The following is a 17,496-nucleotide window of genomic DNA, read 5'->3' as shown; positions in this document are numbered from 1 at the left end:
CGAACACACGTGAGGAAACATGGGGAAGCGAGTCGGACGCTCTCATTGGACGTCAAGACAACCTAGGCCACGCCCATAACAGCGCCCGAGCGCGTTCCATTGGACGTGAGGGGCGGGGCTCGTAGCACGGGGCTCGCCAGTCACGTTGCTAGCTGAGTGCTCCCGAGTTCATTTACCAACAGTGCAAAAACGTGAGAGGGCGGCATCATGGGGTCCTCGGTTTACCGTAATACCCACAATGAGATGCCCCCAAAAAATGACACGAAGGGCTTTTCACACTTCGTTTTTTCACAACAGTGTCATTTCTTGATCTTTTCTCCCGTCTTGTTAAAGAACTGCAAGTAATACATTCCACTGTTTGCCTATTCGTGATGTACATACTGTACAGATATCACGGGCGAATTCCAGAGCGCATTTATTGGCGGTTTTACGGACAGTGCAGACACGTTTCAACGTGAGAGGGCGGCACCATGGGGATTTTGCTTTACCGTAATACTCAAAATGAGATTCCCAAACAAATGATACAAGGGGCTTGTCTTTCGTTTTATTCACAACAGTGTCATTTCTTGATCTTTTTTCCCTTCTCGTTAAATAACTGCAAGTAATACTGTTTGCCTATTCATGATGCATATACTCTACAGATATCACGGGCGAATTCCACAGCGCGTTTATTGGCGGTCTTACGGACTGTGCAGACACATTTCAACGTGAGAGGGCGGCACCATGGGGATTTTGCTTTACCGTAATACCCAAAATGAGATGCCCAAATAAATGACACAAGGGGCTTGTCCTTCGTTTTATTCACAACATTGTCTTTTCTTGATCTTTTTCCCCTTCTTGTTAAAGAACTGCAATCTTACTGTTTGCCTATTCATGATGTAAATGCTGTCCAGATATCACGGATTTTTTCCACAGCCCGTTTATTGGTGGTTTTACGGGCAGTGCAGGCACATTTCAACGTGCACTGACGTCAATGTCCCACGCCCCTAGTTCACAAGCACGTTGCAGGCGGTGTTGTTGCTCCGTGGCTGTAAACAGAACAGATGTAGGGCACTTGCAGCCACGTCAGTGAATAAATTGGGATCTCATGTACAATTACACCACGCCACCATAACATCTAATGTCTTTACACGCCTATATTTGAATTTATAATGATTTAATCCCATTTTTACTGGTTCTAATTAAAAAAAGTTTCCTCACATGGCCGTCATAAATACTTAAGTGGTAAAGATGCGTTATTTTGTTTGATAATATTAATAGTGTTAATCCCTTATGCTTGCGTTGCTGTGTATTTGGCAGAATACATTGCAGAATACACATCTGGCGCCACCTGCTGGTTAGTAAGTAATCGTGATGTCTGCCTAAGGAATGAAAGTATGCTTTTTCCCTTTAAAATTATATTTATTTCTTTATGTATGTATTTATTTATTTATCTTTAAAAGAAATTATTTATTTATTTATTCTAAAAATAGCTCCACAATGTCCCCTACCGATTTGCTACGTGGCATTCCAGGTTCTATGTTTGCTCGAGAGCTGTGAAAGTTGGGAGACATACATATATAAACAACTACAACAAAAAAAAACTATTTTAGAGCCATATGCCATTCCTGACAAGAAGTCGTGATGTGCAAATATCGTGCAAGGTCGACGTTGCAGGCTGCCAAAAATGTGCGTGTCACTTTAAGAGCAGGGCGTGTCCGCTGTTCAGGAATCAGGAAGTACGTTGATATTTGGTTAAAAAAAAAAAAAAAAGTCCCTCCTCAAGCTAGGCTGGTTGTGCGTGTGTGACCGCGGAGCGTCAAAGATAGGCTGCTAGAAACATCACCAGCATCCCGGCCAGCTGCTGTCCACGTTGCCGCTTCCACCCATGGACGACCCAGTGGCGGTCACGGGTAGGTGTCCAATTTTACGGATTGTTCCTCGGTATGCGTGTTGTTAGCTATGTTTCTCCGCTGCCCGAAAAGGTGACGTAGGGATGACCCTGTTGAGAAAGTTCTTCTTGCGCGTTTATTACTAAGTTTTTTTTTTTTTAGAGGACAAGATCAAGGTTACTGAATCAACTGCGCTGTGCAGATTGACATGCTTTAAATCTAGCCTTATAACACTGAATATTTCTTCAGACAAATAAAAGGGAAGCTGTTGGTGATAAATCCCTGACACTGCAAGTGGTGCTTGGATCCTTGTGTGAGTTTCTTAACGGAATTAGCTGTAGAGCTATCAAAGTCTTTATGTTGTCTTAGAAGATGAAGGTCCTGTCGGAACTCCTGTAAAGTGTTTGACAGTCTCAATGATGAAGGTCTTGTTTGGAAAAACAAGACCCCCTAAAGAGCAACTTCTAGATTATTGTCCTCACTCCTGTGTTGGTTGTTGATAAGAATATCAGCATCTCTTGACGGTTTAAAGCATGGCCAGTCTGATTCAGCCACACTAACTGATGACACATAGTGCTCACGGGAAGGCCACGATGCAAACTATTGTGTTAATCTGAGTAAAGTTCATGCAAATGCAACACGTGTGACTTGAGTGTGCAAGCAGACAAAAGGCCGCATACAGCAGCAGGACAAGTTTCCGAAAACATGCAAATCTGATCTCGCATGGATGACTTTTTATTTCGTATGTCAGTAAACACCTTCAAATTAGAGTTAAACAGTACAGCTTTATAATTTCAAAACATTCTTCTTGATGTTTTGGGAATCCCCTTCTCTGATTGGTTAACCAGTTTGACTTAAAATAGCCACCAAATTTTCGGGCAGGACAAAAATTCAAGACATGAAATTAATATCATGTTTTAAACGTTTACACTTGTCCTAAAAACTCAAGTTAACTAGCACGGAAGGAATATTAATTATTGGTGAGACAAACAGGTTAGGAAGTAGAATGTCATTTATGTAAGCAGTAGGAATGAGCGAGTTATTTTAAGGTATCAGGTGCTAACAGAGACTGCCCATACCAGCCGCTGTTAATCTTAGGGGAAAAAAAAAAAAAAATTTCAACAGGGGTGTGTAGACTTTTCCTATCCACCGTGTGCACCCTTTGATGTAATTTTCATCTGCTCCTCTGTGCCGTTGACCTCCAAATTGTGCCACTCGCACATTTCACCGGTCTCCGGCTCACATTACTCTCCATCCATCTTTCCATTTGTCCTCCAGCTAGCCAGAGCACAATTAGCGGAAAAGTTAACGAAGCCGACCGGGGGAGCAACACTGATTACACAGCCTTCGTGCTGGTGCCCGTCTTCTTCCTGCTGGGGCTGCTGGGGGTGATCATCTGCCACGTGCTGAAGAGGAAGGGCTACCGCTGCACCACCACAGAGGCGCCGGATGAAGATGAAGCGGAGCAGGCGTGTGAAGATGAGGAAAAAGATCCAGAACTGGGCGGAGGTGAGGAAACGGACTTACGAATTCCAAGTAACTGTTTTAATTACGAGTGTCGGAATGACAAAAAGTACAGTGATGATGAAATCAATTCATTTCACAATCGGCTGCACTGCAAGCCTTTGGAAAACCAGCTTCAAGCTGATTAATCAAATTCCCAGTTACTATCAATCTAAACATAAAATAAAAGCAAATGATTCCTCGTCTATTGTAAACGACCAATTTTCGGTCCACTACTTTATGCTAATTAGCATCTGAGTTGTCGTGATACAACCCAACAGATTAAGCATACATGTACATGACGGCGTAAAAACACTCATCTATTCTTTATCCTCTGTGAAGAGCGACTAATATAAGTGCTGTACTGATGAGTTAAGAGGAGTGGAAATGTCTCATTATATCCGCCTCATACCGTCCCAGGTAGCCAAGGCGGACATGCCAAAAAAAAAGCAACACAATGGCAATCAAAGCGATGCAGTGTGACAAAGACGACTTCATTCCATTTGATTAAGTCAATTCTGTTTGGATGAAATTATTTTTTACAGCCATTTATATTCATTACCTGTTTTGGTAACTTTGCACAATGGGGGGGTAATGAAAAATCTGGCACAAGAATCCATCTCAGTAGCCATTTTGCCACTTGATTCCAATGAGATCACAGCGGCTCAAGGTGACGATCAATCACTTCTCAATTTTACTGATGTCACATGACCAAACTCAGAAAACAGGTGAGCCGTGATTGGTTGCTACCTAAGAGCCCTAAGCAACTGTCATTTTCATTTGACAGCAAGTGGCAAAATGGCCGCCTGTTAGATGACTATTTGCTTAATTCATATTCCACAAAGGCAATATTTATATTGATTAATATATGATGTATTCTAGCGGAGGCTATTAGAACGTGTAAAGAACACTTTTGATTTGACGTCCTCTTTATATAAGGCGTGAGCTTGCGTTAACTCAACTTTTGTTAGCAAAATGTGTCCCCGTAGCTTGCTAGCACCGTTTAGCAAAAACTACTCGTATGTGTTTAATTGGATCAGATTTTTTTTTTTTTTTTTAAAAAGCTGCCTATACTTTTGGTGGTGTGTGATTGTGTCTCATACCGATTGTCACATATTTGACTCGTGTCATCCGACTCGGCTGGTTTTGACTCGTGTCATCTTACAAGGCTTGTGCATTCATGACGCTGATTAAGTTCATGGAATTATCACGGCAGAGCTACTTTTAATTTCCATTGGCTCCCTCACTGCGTGACAGCTGCGGCTCATGTGTACTCTCGTCACCATGGCGACCGCAAGGTCATGGGAGCGACCGAGTTGAAGCCTTTCTGGTTCCTCCTTCCTGTAATCGTTTTCAAAGTCAAACGTCTTCGCGCAGACGTGATTCTTCATGTTTACGCTGCGCTGTCGCAGGCCTTTCCTCACTTTGTGCAACTTCCTGGAATATCACCGCTCCCCCACAGCGGTTCACACGGACCCCTCTCATGTGAAACTCAACAATCAGCTCTCATTCATTCCCACTTTTCATGCGGACGGCGACAACGTGAGAACGCCTCGCATATCGCAAGGCCGCGTGAGATTTTGGCCTCTGCATTCCGTAGGATTTCTTTTCTCGCCTGCACCGAGTGTTTGCGGTATTTGGTGAGCAGGAAGCGAGGAACAGGCTAGCCAACAAATGATGACAATTAAGTCATGATGAGAGGGAATGGGATAGTTCAAATAGCTTACAGACAAAAGTATTGGAACAACAAAGTCAATTCGTTGTTGTATCCTGAAGACGTTTGGGTTTCTGATGAAAACATGAATGTCACACAAAAGTTCAGAATTCCAGCTTTCATTTCATGGGATTCACGTTTGGATGTGTTTAACAACTCATGACAAAGCCTCGTTTTTTTTTTTTTTTTTTTTAAGCCACCCACTCTTCAAGTGAGCCAAATTTTTGGAGCATACATTATTAAATTAATGAATAAGTGTATTTCATTATTTTGTTGCATGAAAGGTTCTTAGGATTAGTTTAGATTTTTTTTCTGTAAATTGTCAGGAAAAAATGGCTTTGTAGACAGCATTCATGGTGACGTCATCAAATAAAAGCTTGAATTACATTTTTGTTTGATATTTACCTTTTGATTTGTCATCGGTATAAAAGAAAAACAAAAAAAACCCCGATCTTGCTGTTCTAATACTTCTGGAGGGGACTATATAAAGCAACCTTGTGTTATTTTTTTTTTTTTATTATAGCGCCGTGGGCCCTCGAGGAACAAAACTTCGATCCTCTATTTCAGACAGAATCGACTATAAAATAACTTTAAATGCTCTGTTCTCGTGTTAAATAGCTAAGCTTGTCCATCTTCCAAAGTGTTGCCATTTCTCTCCCTCACAATAAATGCCCAAATGTTTTTTTTTCCCCCACTCAAAAGGTTTTTCTGATTTCAAATTCATCTTTGTTTTTTTCCTGCTCGCAGAGTTCAACGACACCCTCAGTGACAACAATGACACGGTGGGACAGATCGTCCACTTCATCATGAAAAATGAAGGTATGTCTCACGATGTCCCTTTTTTTTATATTTGAAGATGATTGCACGAGTGCCCGTGCAGGTTTGTAATTAAAAAAACACCAGCGTTGACAGTTAATATCCCGCCGCTTCCCGACGGGCCGTTTATTGATCGTGCAGTTCAACGTTTCCACCTTTTATTCGATCTCGGGGGCCAATAGCGGCGCACCGCAGTCCCGAAACGATGTCGGAAAGTAAATGGTTCGAATAGGCCTCACGTTCTACTGAAGGCCGTCGTGCTGCGGGGCGATAAGAGAGTGCTGCAGACTGATAAGGTGGCACCTCAGACGTCTTTGGGCGTTTGTGTAGATTGGTGACGTGTCGTCTGCTTACTCCTCCACTGAAATGATTATAATCGGCATTATTAATCATTTGAAACTTAAACATACCACCTACTGCGATTTCCCCTGAACTCTTTAATGGCATTTCAGATGTTTACAAATATTCAAACATTGCTTGACTCTTAAAATGTGTGATGTGAATTTGAAGTTGAGTTTTTGGACAAAACAAAAACATGCGGCACTCAGCCCATTTGTGTGTTCAGATGATCTGGTGGTGGAAAATGATTGCCATCATTTTAGTTTTTTGTTGATAAATGCACATTCTTTTTCCTGTTTCAGCCAACTCGGATGCCCTCAAAGCCATGATTCATGACAACAGCATTGATTCTGATGGGTAAGCGTTATTTTAATTAAGGTCATCGTCTTGCTGTGTTGAGTATGACCACAAGATGGCAGCCTAACCCTGCTAGGAAGCCTGATGAGCCTGTCAGGGCTTTTTTTTTTTTCCTTGCACAGATCTTATTGAGAGCAAGCAGCTGTGGGGGTGAGAGTAGGGTGGGGTAGGGGATCCTTACCGCCCCACCGCTACCCCTCTTTTTGTTTCATGTTTTGATAGTGACCTAATTTCTCAAAATGTAGCATGCTCAAGCTCCCTGATCACGCCACATCACTTGCAACAGCGTTTTAGCTAACCTAGAAAATGCAAATACTGTACAACTTGTGTGTTAATGCTGAAGATCTAAAGCAGAACTGAAAGGCTGTGGGATTGTTATTGGGTTAAGAAATGTAGGAGGAGTTCAATTTGCAAAGTAGTGGAAAGAATGGAATTTTTTAGCGTCAGCTCATTCAGTGTGTTTCTAATGACCACATAGGTATTTTGCAAATTTTGACCCAGATTATTCAGATAAATATAAAAACGAAGGTGGACCTAACACAGAGCCCTGTGGTACACCCTTGTGAACAGATAGTCAGAATTTTGGAATGCGGAAAGTTAATCACAATTTGATTCGCCAAAACACGATGAGAGGTTTCTCGGTGCAGAATAACGTGTGAATAAAAACCAAAGCCCAATTTTCTTTTTCCTTCCACAGCGCACCCGTCACCCCCACCTCCCCCTTCACGCCCTCGCCTCCCACGACCCCCATTTCGCCCGGAGCGCCCCCTGCGGCCGCTAAGCACACCTGCAACCACCTGCACACGATCGGCGGTTTAGGCGGACACAAGAATATCTGCACGCGCTGCAGCCAGAAAAAGTGGCCGCTCATGAGCAAGCCGGCAGCCCGCAAGGCGGAGCCACGCCGCAGCCACGGCGAAGTCACGGTGCTGTCCGTGGGCAGGTGGGCGCCATTCGCTCAAATTCACTCGACCTTCGGGATTTGCCGTCGTGATCTCGACCGTGTTTGTTTTTCTGTTCAGGTTCCGTGTGACAAAGTGTGAGAAACCTACCAGGGAACGGCGGATTATGTTCTCAGCGGATTCCAACGGGAGCGTTCCATCCGAGGATGCTGTGTCAAATACCCGGACAGTGTCCGAGTCCCAAGAGGTTGGTGTCGGTGAATTGTTTACTATTTCTGAATTAGAAAAATCAACAACCAAACAAAAAAATCACAAAAGATATTTACACAAATATTTAATTGTGCTGTCAAATTATTTTGTGACATTGACAGACGATAGATTATTGAACCTGATTTTAATTTTTTTTATTGCTCCATTCCAGAAAGCCTGACTAAAACCAAGCCATCCCTTGGGAAATAATGACAATCCAAAGGAATGAAAGGCCGAGTCGCACATTTTTGTCAGAGCTGGGAGAAAATTTGGGTGAAAACATTTCTTGGAAAACAAATTGAACGAAAAAAGCATCTAAAAATAACCAGGAAATAATTTGAAGGAAGTAAATCATTTTTTTTGCATCGATTAAGTGAGATAAGACAATTACCCACTGCACACTTAGAAATCAACTCAGATCTTTCGTAGAATTTCTCGCTGCCTTCCCTTCCCCTTAACCTTTTTTTTTTCTTTTTTTCATTTGCATCTTTCCGCTTTTGTGTTAAATCAGGAGGAGAAAGTCAACTTGGACAAGGAGAAATGAGGAAAAATCCAGGTAATTATGAAATACCCAAAAACTGCATCCCCTTAGCTTTCCAGTTTATATTATATTTATATTACATTATATATATATATTTTATCGCCCTTTCCAGCCTCTTCCAAGAGAAGACGCTTCTTAAGCCTCCCGACGCAAACGTCGACACATAAGAGCAATATCAAGTGTGTGCGCACCCCCTCACGCCCCCACGCATCCTTCCCCAACGGGACCAGAGACGTGCAGTCACACAAACCTCTTATTTACCAGCTACGGAGGAGAACGCAAGTGTTCCTTTCTCATTTAATATCCACACGTCAAAAGGCAGGAAGCAAACGTGCGTGCCAACATCCACTCGATTTAATAAGACTCGGTCAATCGGTACGAGGAGTCGGACGGAGACAGGAAGTAAGGATACGATCATGCCGTGGCCTCAGGAAGTTGGTCGTCGTAATTGAAGCGTCATATCGTGCTCCAGCTAGAAATATATCGAGTATTGCAAACGTGTAAAGAATCGCTTCTATGTGCCAGTGAAATATTTTTAAAAATGTTAAGTCAGACGGAGGAAAGGCTCCATTTTTACTGTCGTAACTCATTTCATTTCTAACTTTTTTCCGAGGCATACTAATGATGCTCCTTGTTTTGTTTTTCTCTTTTTTTAAGCTTCTATTATGATTATTATCATGAGTAGGAGCGAAGCGTCCTACTCATGGGCGTGAAGGGTTTATTTTTGTGTTGGGACATTTCTGTGCTGAAAATCAGCCCATTCAGTCCGTTCTATTTTTTTTTTCCTCCCGACTTGGGTTTTACTTATGTAAGATTGAGCCAAGTTTTGGATGCTGGTTGCTGGTCTGAAGAGATACCAAAGCAAGAGAGCGTCGACATCATAAGTGTCGAGCTCTCATTCTTTAGGGGTTATTCACCTTTTAAAGGCTATTATTTTTTAAATATATATATATTTGTTTACAGCATAAGTATTATCACATCAGTTTTTGGATGTATGACATATATTTTATTATTTCTGCTGTGTTTTTTTAATTTAATGACAAAAAAAGATGGAAATAAAGACGAATGTACACTCTCGTTAAGTGTGTCACAATAAGATTGACGAGACAGGACTTTGAGGGCGGTTTGGATGGGGGGGCGGGGTAGACCTGAGTATCACACAAAACTACGTCACCCTGCCCGTAGCTGTGAGCTTTAAGCAAAGTTCCCTTCCCCAAACACGCAAGGTCGCAAAAGGGCCAGGCAGGCAGGCAGGCAGTCACTAGTGCAAATATTGACTCCTGGTTGTGCACATAAGTGTGTTGACTTGAGCTTTTTTTTTTGCCGAGTATCATCCAAAAAGTTTCAACAATATTTTTGTGGAAAATGGAACATTTATATGCACTTGTCTCTCCGGTGTTCAATTATTCAAGGCACCATGGTGACAGCGGGGAAGCCTGGTCAATGTTTAACGGCCGTGAACACAAAGATCTCGCCTCTGGCTTGAGCAACACGGCTAAATGCAATTTCCACTGAAATGAATGTAATATTTAACTTGGGACAGCAAGGACAGCTTTTTTTTCTTGCCACCGTGTTTTTCCTTTTCCTCCTCGGAGACATGGAAATGTGTGTGTGCTACAATTAAGGGTGACATCATTAACGGCAACAAAGCCTTGAGAAAAACAAACAGATTAGGCAGGCCTACACACCTCGGGGAGCATGTCTAATGTCCATGGTTAACTTGCAGAAAGTGGTGCTGCTGTTGTGGAAATATCTGCGACCTGTCAATTTGTTAAAATTGTCAGAATTAACTTCTTGTACTTCTTTTTTGATTTACAAGAAACCAACACTGAGGGAAAAACAACCAGTCACACGACTGACCAATTGTTAAAACATGCAACCTGACCTGTTAGCTTAAGCATTCCCCCTCAGGGAAAAGAAAAAGGCCATCCCTTGTTTGCTAACAGGACATAAGGCTAGCAAACAGAAGCTGGCGGATTCAGAAGCATTAAAAAATTAGCAAAATTTCTACTTAAAAGTATGTTTATCACTTGTTTATATTTTTTATTGGTTGTACTTTGCCAAAATATAACATTTCAAATACACAATCCATTTTGACCATCTGCTAGCAGCCATGGCTAACATCCGCTTGTTCGCAGTGCTAATGCTAGCTTAGTATTAAAGTAAGGCTACATTCAAATCTTGCTAGCAGATTTTGCACTGCCCTTCAAACATTTGCGACAAATTACAATGAACCCTTGTTTACTGTGACGTATATATTCTTAATATTTTCATTTTGATGTCGACGTTACAAATTCTGACTGGTTGCAGATCTTTCCGTAGCACCGTTATCTCCATGACGGAACCTCGCTGGTATGTCAAAAATGGATACTGAGAGCAAACAATAAGTGGAATTCTATTCAAGATTCTGACTCTGCTTGCATTTTTCCTTAAAATGTGCAGTTGGAATGTGACACAAGTGTTAGCGTGAGAGCCCAAAGGTACTCATTAGCGGCCGCGGCGGCAAGCAGCCGGTCCCACGGTGAAGCTGGAGAGAGTCAACAAACATTTGTGTGGTCCATTAAAAAAAACACAAAGTGAAGGTCCATTGGACACAGTTTGATAAGTTATAGAATGGAACGCTCACAGTTTAGCAACCTTATTTGGCAGCAGAGACATGAGCAAACAAAACAACTGCAGTTTTTTCAGGTATCCTACTGAGCACTCGTAAATGAGCCTTGACGAGATGGCGGACAAGATTAGATCAGATCTTGCAAAGTTCCGGCCTCAACCTGCTCATCATCAAGCATGAGCTGATGTCACAAGCCAGAAGGAAATGAAGAAATATGGACGTATTTGTGCTTTTCCTCTCACATATATACAGTATAAATAAAAGTGATGACGAGAGGAAGGGAAATGTGGAAATTCTGATATGATGAGAAAACGCTGACTCCATGCATTTTGCGAGGATGGCCGAGTACTGAAACATTTCCAGCTGTCTCTTCGGCTTCAAACCTTTGTCCACCTTGTAAACGGTTTTGCAAGTCATTCCTCATCCTCCCCGGCCGTGGCGGCCTCCAGGGCGGCGAGCGCCTCTGCCACCATGGAGTCCGTGACGCTCCCCGCCTCGTTTCGGCCCTCTTCCTCTTCGTCCTCGCTCTTTGTCACAACGATGCCGCTCTCAACCGTGGACACGTCGGCCGCCTTGGATCTTCGCTCGTTTCTGGTGTCGGCCGACCACAGGCTGGCGGTGCTGGTCTGGATGTCCACCGAAAAGACGCTCTCCTCGTCCCCGGTGTCGCAGGGGTACTCGGGTGTCCCCCCGACGCCTTCGTCCACCTCGTCCTCGTTGGTGGTCACGCACTGGGTGACGGGGCTGTCCCAAGATCTCACCCCGCCAAAGACCCTCTGGTTGTCATAGGCCTGAAAGGTGGGGTACACCGGCACCTGACTTTGGTGTTTATCCTGGATCACCCATTGTGGCCCCAGAGCGTCCGGTTGGATGATATAGAGTCCGCCCTCCACTGGGGGAGCGCTGGCCCGTTGGTGCGGCTGGTTGCTGGGCGACGGCACGGCGTGGAGCCTGTGGTTGACGTGGTTGTTGTCCACCTCCAGTCTGAGGTTGCTGTCGCTGGAGATGCTGTAGGCCAGGTTGTGGAAGCCCTCCTTCTCCGAGTGGTGGGCTCCTTGAGAGCGGCCCCTGAGGGCCCCATCTGGGAGGTTGTGCGTTCGGTAGAGGGAGTCTGTCTTCCTCACGTCCACCGCCGACGATGGATCGGAGATGTAACTGGGAAAAAAACATCAGCAGAATTAAATGGAGGTGCTTTGGGTTGATGATAGATATAATTCTTATTAATATTACTCTTCATTTCCTGGCTTTTTTTTCCTCAGCTATGTCTCTAAAATCTAAATCAGTCCAGGGTGCAATCAGCTTGGGTTAGGCTCCAGTTCCCCGTGACTCGGAACAGGACAAGCGAAACAGGAAATGTGGTCCTGAAGCTTTTTCTCATGTTATTAATGATAAATATTGATTCAGAATGGCTTCAAATGAATTGCTTGGCACAGTTGTGTGTTGTTATATTGCGGTTTTGTATTGTTTGGATGCTTTCTATAATTGTGACAAGACAGTGGTGATTTTTCAGCCTGCCACTGAGTGTCTTTGTATTTTTGGCAGAGGGATGGATTTATTTTCTACAGACTGTTGGACGTTGCCTGTCACGTTGTTTTTTTTTTCACACCAATCTCCTTTTCCTCATGTTTATTTTCTCCTCCAGCTTGCAAGCTGTGCTTGTCCACCTTGCACCTCTCCAGGTGTCCTTTTCCATGCTAATATACGCCCTCTTTGTTACTCTCTTCTTTTTTGAGGTTTTCTCATCCACAATTCATCATCATGCTCCTAATTATTACAAGAACGGGCTTTTTTTTTTTTTCTCCTTCCTGGTACGACACGGCGAAGGTTTCCTCTCTGGACCTCACTTGCTCACTCACCCTGAAAGCTTCTCTTTACAAAGCTCCCAGTAAAGCTTGAGAAAATTAATGTTTACCTCTCCTCTCGTACCAAGGTGATGAGCATAAAAAAAGTTGGAGGCTCAAGGACGTTTAAAAAAAAAAAAAAAAAAAAAAAGGGAGACACAAAGACATATTGTGCACTTTGGTTGGTTTCCAATCAAAATCTGAATTTTTTAGTCTTTGAGGCAAACTCAAGGCTTGCCGAATTTTTTTTCGACTTAGGAAATATTGTCGTAATTGAACAGTAGTATTTATATTTGATTATGACTATTTTCTGTGAATTCATTTTGTAAATGCTGATTTTATCTGGGTTGCTTTCTGCTTTTTTGTTGTAACTGGCAGCAGCATTTCTTACGAAATATTGTTTTGGCTCATCTGCAGCCCCAGGTGGGCATCAGTGGTAGCACTCTAAAGTGGTTTTGGATCCTATTTGGAAGGCAGGAATTTTTATGTTAGCCTTGGTTGCCCCACTGTCGAATGGTGCTCCGCAGGGTTCAAGTTTGGGGCCCCTGCTGTTTTCATTGTATTGGCAGCCCCAGGATTCCAAGTTGATTTATTTTACACTATGCTTGGCTTAGTCAGGGCCGTGATTACTCTCAGACGTCAAAAGAAACAATTTATTCTTCACCCCTCATTTGCATATAACCCTTGGCATATCTGTAATTTTCCTTATCCTGTCCACTCGGCCTTGATGCCTCAAGTCCTCAGTCTTCTTACTCATTCACCTGCATATCATTATGGGAGCCTTGCTACTGAAACGGGATGAAACGACGAATGATGATGACCAGTTTGACATCTAGTTTCAATTAAAATAGATCTCCTAGCGCTCTCATTGCAGACAGACACCTGCCAACCGGCAAACTTCTTCTCACCTTTTCATCATCCGGCAGCATCGACACCCCATTTGGCCAGCTGAGAGATAGAGCTGCAGAGGAACAAATCTCATTAAAATCAGCAGAAGTAAAAAAAAAAAAAAGAAAAACACTCAATCCTTAGTTATTTTTGCTTTCTATATGGCCATCAAGCCTTTTGTCTTTCTGTGCTGACATGAATCCCAAAAAACAAGACACATAGACTACATGCTAACGATTAGCATTAATAATATTACTGATTTTTGAATACAAATGATTTAACAATACTCATAGAATAAATTAATTTCGTATATATGTCAACTACTGTATCTCCCTCCACTTAATTTATTGCCTAGAACATTCAGAGTGAGGACAAATCCCAAGACGCTCTAATCGAGAGGGTTGTTTTGCATTAGAATGGATGCCAGGTCAGATTTGCAAGGCAAAAAATGCCCGTGAGTTGAGGTCATTCGTCTTACGGGTCAGCGCGGGAAAGTCCAGGTACCGCAGGGCAGACTTGACAAGGTGTTATCTTAACACTCCTCTGAGCCAAAATGCTGCTGACGCAGTCCTCGACAAAGTGTAAAGTCTTCCCAAAAAAAAAAAATCTTAAATTCGTGTTGAACAATATTTTGTAAACCTTGGTTATTTGATGACATCATTTATATTTACTATAATTAAGTCTACCGTGGACAAGTCGACGAGTACATTTTATGCAATTGTTAGCCGAGCATCCACAATAATCGTGAGATGATCGTTTCGGTGAGCACAATCATTCATTCCTTCAGCTATCTGCTGTTTCTTATTTGAATTTCCATCCTTGTTTCCGGCTCCATTGAATACATCAGATACCCTTCTCGCATTTTTATGATGGGAAAGATGTTGGGAAGATTACTAAAAGGCAGCCATATTTCAGCAGTGAGGCATTCCCTCACAGGAAATTGAAACATCTCATCTGCGGAGAAAAAGGTGCGATAAATGCGAAATCGTTGCGGGCTCGACGTGGACTGGATTTTAAATCCAGCGGAAACTTTTCAAATTGGGTTTCGTATGTAAAGAAAGACATGAGGGCCTGTTTGATGTTAAGACACTAAACTTAATGCAGGCCACCATTTAAAAAAAAAAAAAAAAAAAAATCCTGCTTAGCGAGTATGACCTTCTGTTTTGAAAGACAATATCGATATCAGTCTAGAGATGTGGAAGCTGTTGTGAAAGCGCTATATAAATAAAGATGAATTGTATTGTATTATATCATCAGATAGATGGTTATCTTATATCTGAGGCATGGCGTGGCCAGTAGATAGTAAGCTGTCATTTCTCAGTTCGGGGGAGATGGTGTTGCTGTGGGCGCGGCGTTGGGAAAGTGGACAAACTGGTCGGACCTCCATCTCACTCTCTGTGGTGTTTTTTCCGCAAATAATAATTCCACGTTGTTAAAAGCGAGACTTTGATAAGGCTTCTTATCACCTCCTGAGCTTTCATCATCCAACTGCCATGTTGAGAACTCTAACCTAATCTTGCTTTATTGACTTTTCACTTTCACTTGTGAGTATTGTTAGCTGCTGTTCCCTGTATTTAATTAGTATTTGTTTGAAGGTTTGGAATGATTGTATCTTCAATGCTAATTTCCATTAGCTTGTCTATGGCATTTAACTTTAGGTGTTAGCATTAAGTTAGTAGAAATGATGTGTAATGTTTAATCCTCTTGTTTTATGTGTTAGTTATACATTAAACTTAAAATGGGAGTGACCAGCTGAGTGGTAGTGACCAGAACCGAAGACTTTTACAGTGTATTTAAAGAAATTCTACATAAGCAACGCTGCCACTAGCTTAATGCTAACATACAATAGAAAACAAGCTATTGACAGGTTAGCATAAATAGTCACGTTGTTATATATAACCCTTTAAGCAAGGGATATTTAGCCACACCAGCAAGAACATAGCAACATAACCGGTCCATTTGCTTGCTTGCTTTAGAACAATGACGCAACACCGGGTCCCATGTCACAACCAGAGGGCCCCTGGGAGTGCTGATGTAGTACTTTGAGAAGACGCTCTGTCTTGAAATCATGTTACTGCCTTGTGCTGAGTGCGAACAGCCTTCTACCGAAAACAAGGCCTCGGGCTGCGGCGTGATGAAACCGCTCAATTAGCCGACGGCCCACGCTTATCGACAGCGACTCGGCGGCTGGCTCGTTTCGCAAACACAGCCGCCGCTGTGTTTTCTCCCACAGACCACGATCAACCCCCCCCTCGAGCTCTCACTGTACTTGGAAAAAGTACACATGATCGAACAACACTCATTACACAATACCACATTTTTATTTTGACTTGCTAAAGCGTGAAATTGATTCTCGGTGGTGGGTACAAATATTTTACCTTTCAAGTACTTGACTTGAGGAATATTTTTTTGACAAATTATAAAGTTATGTGAGATTTTTGGACTTTTTTTAGGAGTCGTTGGAGTATAATTAATACATTTGATTAGCTTAAAACTTGGAAAACATCAATTAAAACAAACCACTTTTGGAATTTTTTGACTTTTTTAGAAGTAGTTGGAGTATAATTAATACATTTGATTATCTTAAAACTTGGAAAGCAAATTAAAACAAACCACTTTTGGAATTTTTATTTTGACTTTTGCCTTGTCAGAGTCTTGTAAAGCATAAATTAAAACAACTTTTGGAATTTTTATTTTGACTTTTGCCTTGTCAGACTGCTTTTTTAACGACCTTTTGTTTACAATCATCTAACACATTCGGTAGCTCAGCTTTTATATCCTGCCGCAGGTCATGCCGCCATGAGCAAATACTAGAATTTGCATCCATCCAATCGCTAAAACTTGTTTGGTCAAACAAGCTCTCCCGCAGGGTGGAGTTGACCACAACAGGAGCATGAGACTGGAGATGAGCGCCGCCATTTTGGCCAGTGCATGATGGTCTGACGAGGCCCATGCAGGTTGGAATGTTGACATGAGCGACATGTGCAAACACAGCTCAAGGCCACATACGGTTCTTCCCAGGTAACGAACAAACCCTCTGATTAATGAGTTCCCTTCACTCATTAACCAGCCTGGTGGGAATTATTGACATAATAACAATGTTATAGATACTCACGTTCTCTCTTAAAATGTACATTTTTTATATTCAACATATACACTCACATGGGTGTAATATCCAAGAAAAAATTAGCAATTGCATTATTTAAAGTCCAGTTTTAGTCATTTGGATACAATTATTGAATTAATTTAAAGATCATAAATACTTATCAAACTGTTGTTAAAACGGTCGTGATGAAACTTTCTGTGAGTTAAAACCACATTTCAGATTTTTCCATACTTTTTAGACGTCTTTAATTTTGAAAGTCATTCCAAATGAGAAGCTCTTTTTCTTTTATTTTGTATTACTGACATTTTCTATTTCAAAGAGGAGTTTCGCACCTACCTGTTGCGCTACGAGAAGGTGTGGCACTTTGCCCTAGGTATCCAAAAACACACTTGACATCTAGATTCTTTCGCTTTTTAGTTTGTTTTGAAATAAAAACGATGACTCCTCTCAACTCGTTTGGAGGTAAGCCACCACCGTCCCGCGGATGAAGTTGTTTGGGTCGCCCCCACCTCGGAGAATCCTCGGTCCCATATCTCCAACCCCGACACAAGTCTGAAGAGTGCGGATGACACACGAGTCTAGTGGACCACTATCAAGTTAGACAAAGCAACGCACACGAGTTTCCTGTTAACAAAATAAAAGAGCAATACCCGCTAAACAAACTCACGTTTTCAACTAATGTTTTTGACTTTAACTTTACAATGACTGGACAAAACTTTTTTTCTTTTTGAAATATTGACGGTTTTAAATGTCACAAG

The 17,496-nt window shown here is 42.2% G+C and overlaps 2 protein-coding genes across 3 annotated transcripts; one reads left to right on the top strand and one right to left on the bottom strand.

The window, feature by feature from the left end:
* The first annotated feature begins 1,726 nt into the window (after window positions 1–1,726).
* Window positions 1,727–9,369, top strand: rell1 (RELT like 1). 2 transcript variants are annotated; one of them, XR_015859143.1, is made up of 9 exons: window positions 1,727–1,892; window positions 3,150–3,380; window positions 5,836–5,907; window positions 6,546–6,600; window positions 7,298–7,543; window positions 7,623–7,749; window positions 7,924–8,024; window positions 8,263–8,307; window positions 8,405–9,369. XR_015859143.1 is itself a non-coding variant. In XM_088379411.1 (8 exons), exons 1-7 carry the CDS (start codon window positions 1,868–1,870, stop codon window positions 8,293–8,295), a joined length of 789 nt encoding a protein of 262 aa, XP_088235537.1. In that variant the 5' UTR covers window positions 1,727–1,867; the 3' UTR covers window positions 8,296–8,307; window positions 8,405–9,369. The 2 variants fall into 2 exon arrangements, 1 of the variants encoding a protein (XP_088235537.1); XM_088379411.1 differs by lacking the exon at window positions 7,924–8,024.
* A 941-nt stretch (window positions 9,370–10,310) lies between these two features.
* On the bottom strand, window positions 10,311–17,333 carry LOC148403373 (uncharacterized). Its single transcript, XM_088379428.1, has 3 exons — window positions 17,075–17,333; window positions 13,653–13,705; window positions 10,311–12,058 (listed from the first exon to the last, which is right to left on the bottom strand). Exons 2-3 carry the CDS (start codon window positions 13,682–13,684, stop codon window positions 11,317–11,319), a joined length of 774 nt encoding a protein of 257 aa, XP_088235554.1. The 5' UTR covers window positions 13,685–13,705; window positions 17,075–17,333; the 3' UTR covers window positions 10,311–11,316.
* Window positions 17,334–17,496: the final 163 nt, after the last annotated feature.

The sequence above is a fragment of the Syngnathus floridae genome, chromosome 1 (genome assembly GCF_059516105.1).
Source record: "Syngnathus floridae isolate MCC-2025c chromosome 1, RoL_Sflo_1.0, whole genome shotgun sequence".
Taxonomy (NCBI): domain Eukaryota; kingdom Metazoa; phylum Chordata; class Actinopteri; order Syngnathiformes; family Syngnathidae; genus Syngnathus; species Syngnathus floridae.
The sequence above is the reverse complement of the archived record's forward strand: the minus strand, read 5'-3'. Positions and strand labels throughout refer to the sequence as shown.

Excerpts from the sequence above, each read along its gene's own strand:
- rell1 (XM_088379411.1), top strand. The coding sequence starts at position 1,868 with ATGGACGACCCAGTGGCGGTCACGG. Across the intron at positions 1,893-3,149 it reads CGACCCAGTGGCGGTCACGG|CTAGCCAGAGCACAATTAGC; the intron begins GTAGGTGTCCAA and ends TTTGTCCTCCAG. Across the intron at positions 7,750-8,262 it reads CAGTGTCCGAGTCCCAAGAG|GAGGAGAAAGTCAACTTGGA; the intron begins GTTGGTGTCGGT and ends GTGTTAAATCAG.
- LOC148403373 (XM_088379428.1), bottom strand. The coding sequence starts at position 13,684 with ATGGGGTGTCGATGCTGCCGGATGATGAAAAG. Across the intron at positions 12,059-13,652 it reads TGCTGCCGGATGATGAAAAG|TTACATCTCCGATCCATCGT; the intron begins GTGAGAAGAAGT and ends TTTTTTTCCCAG.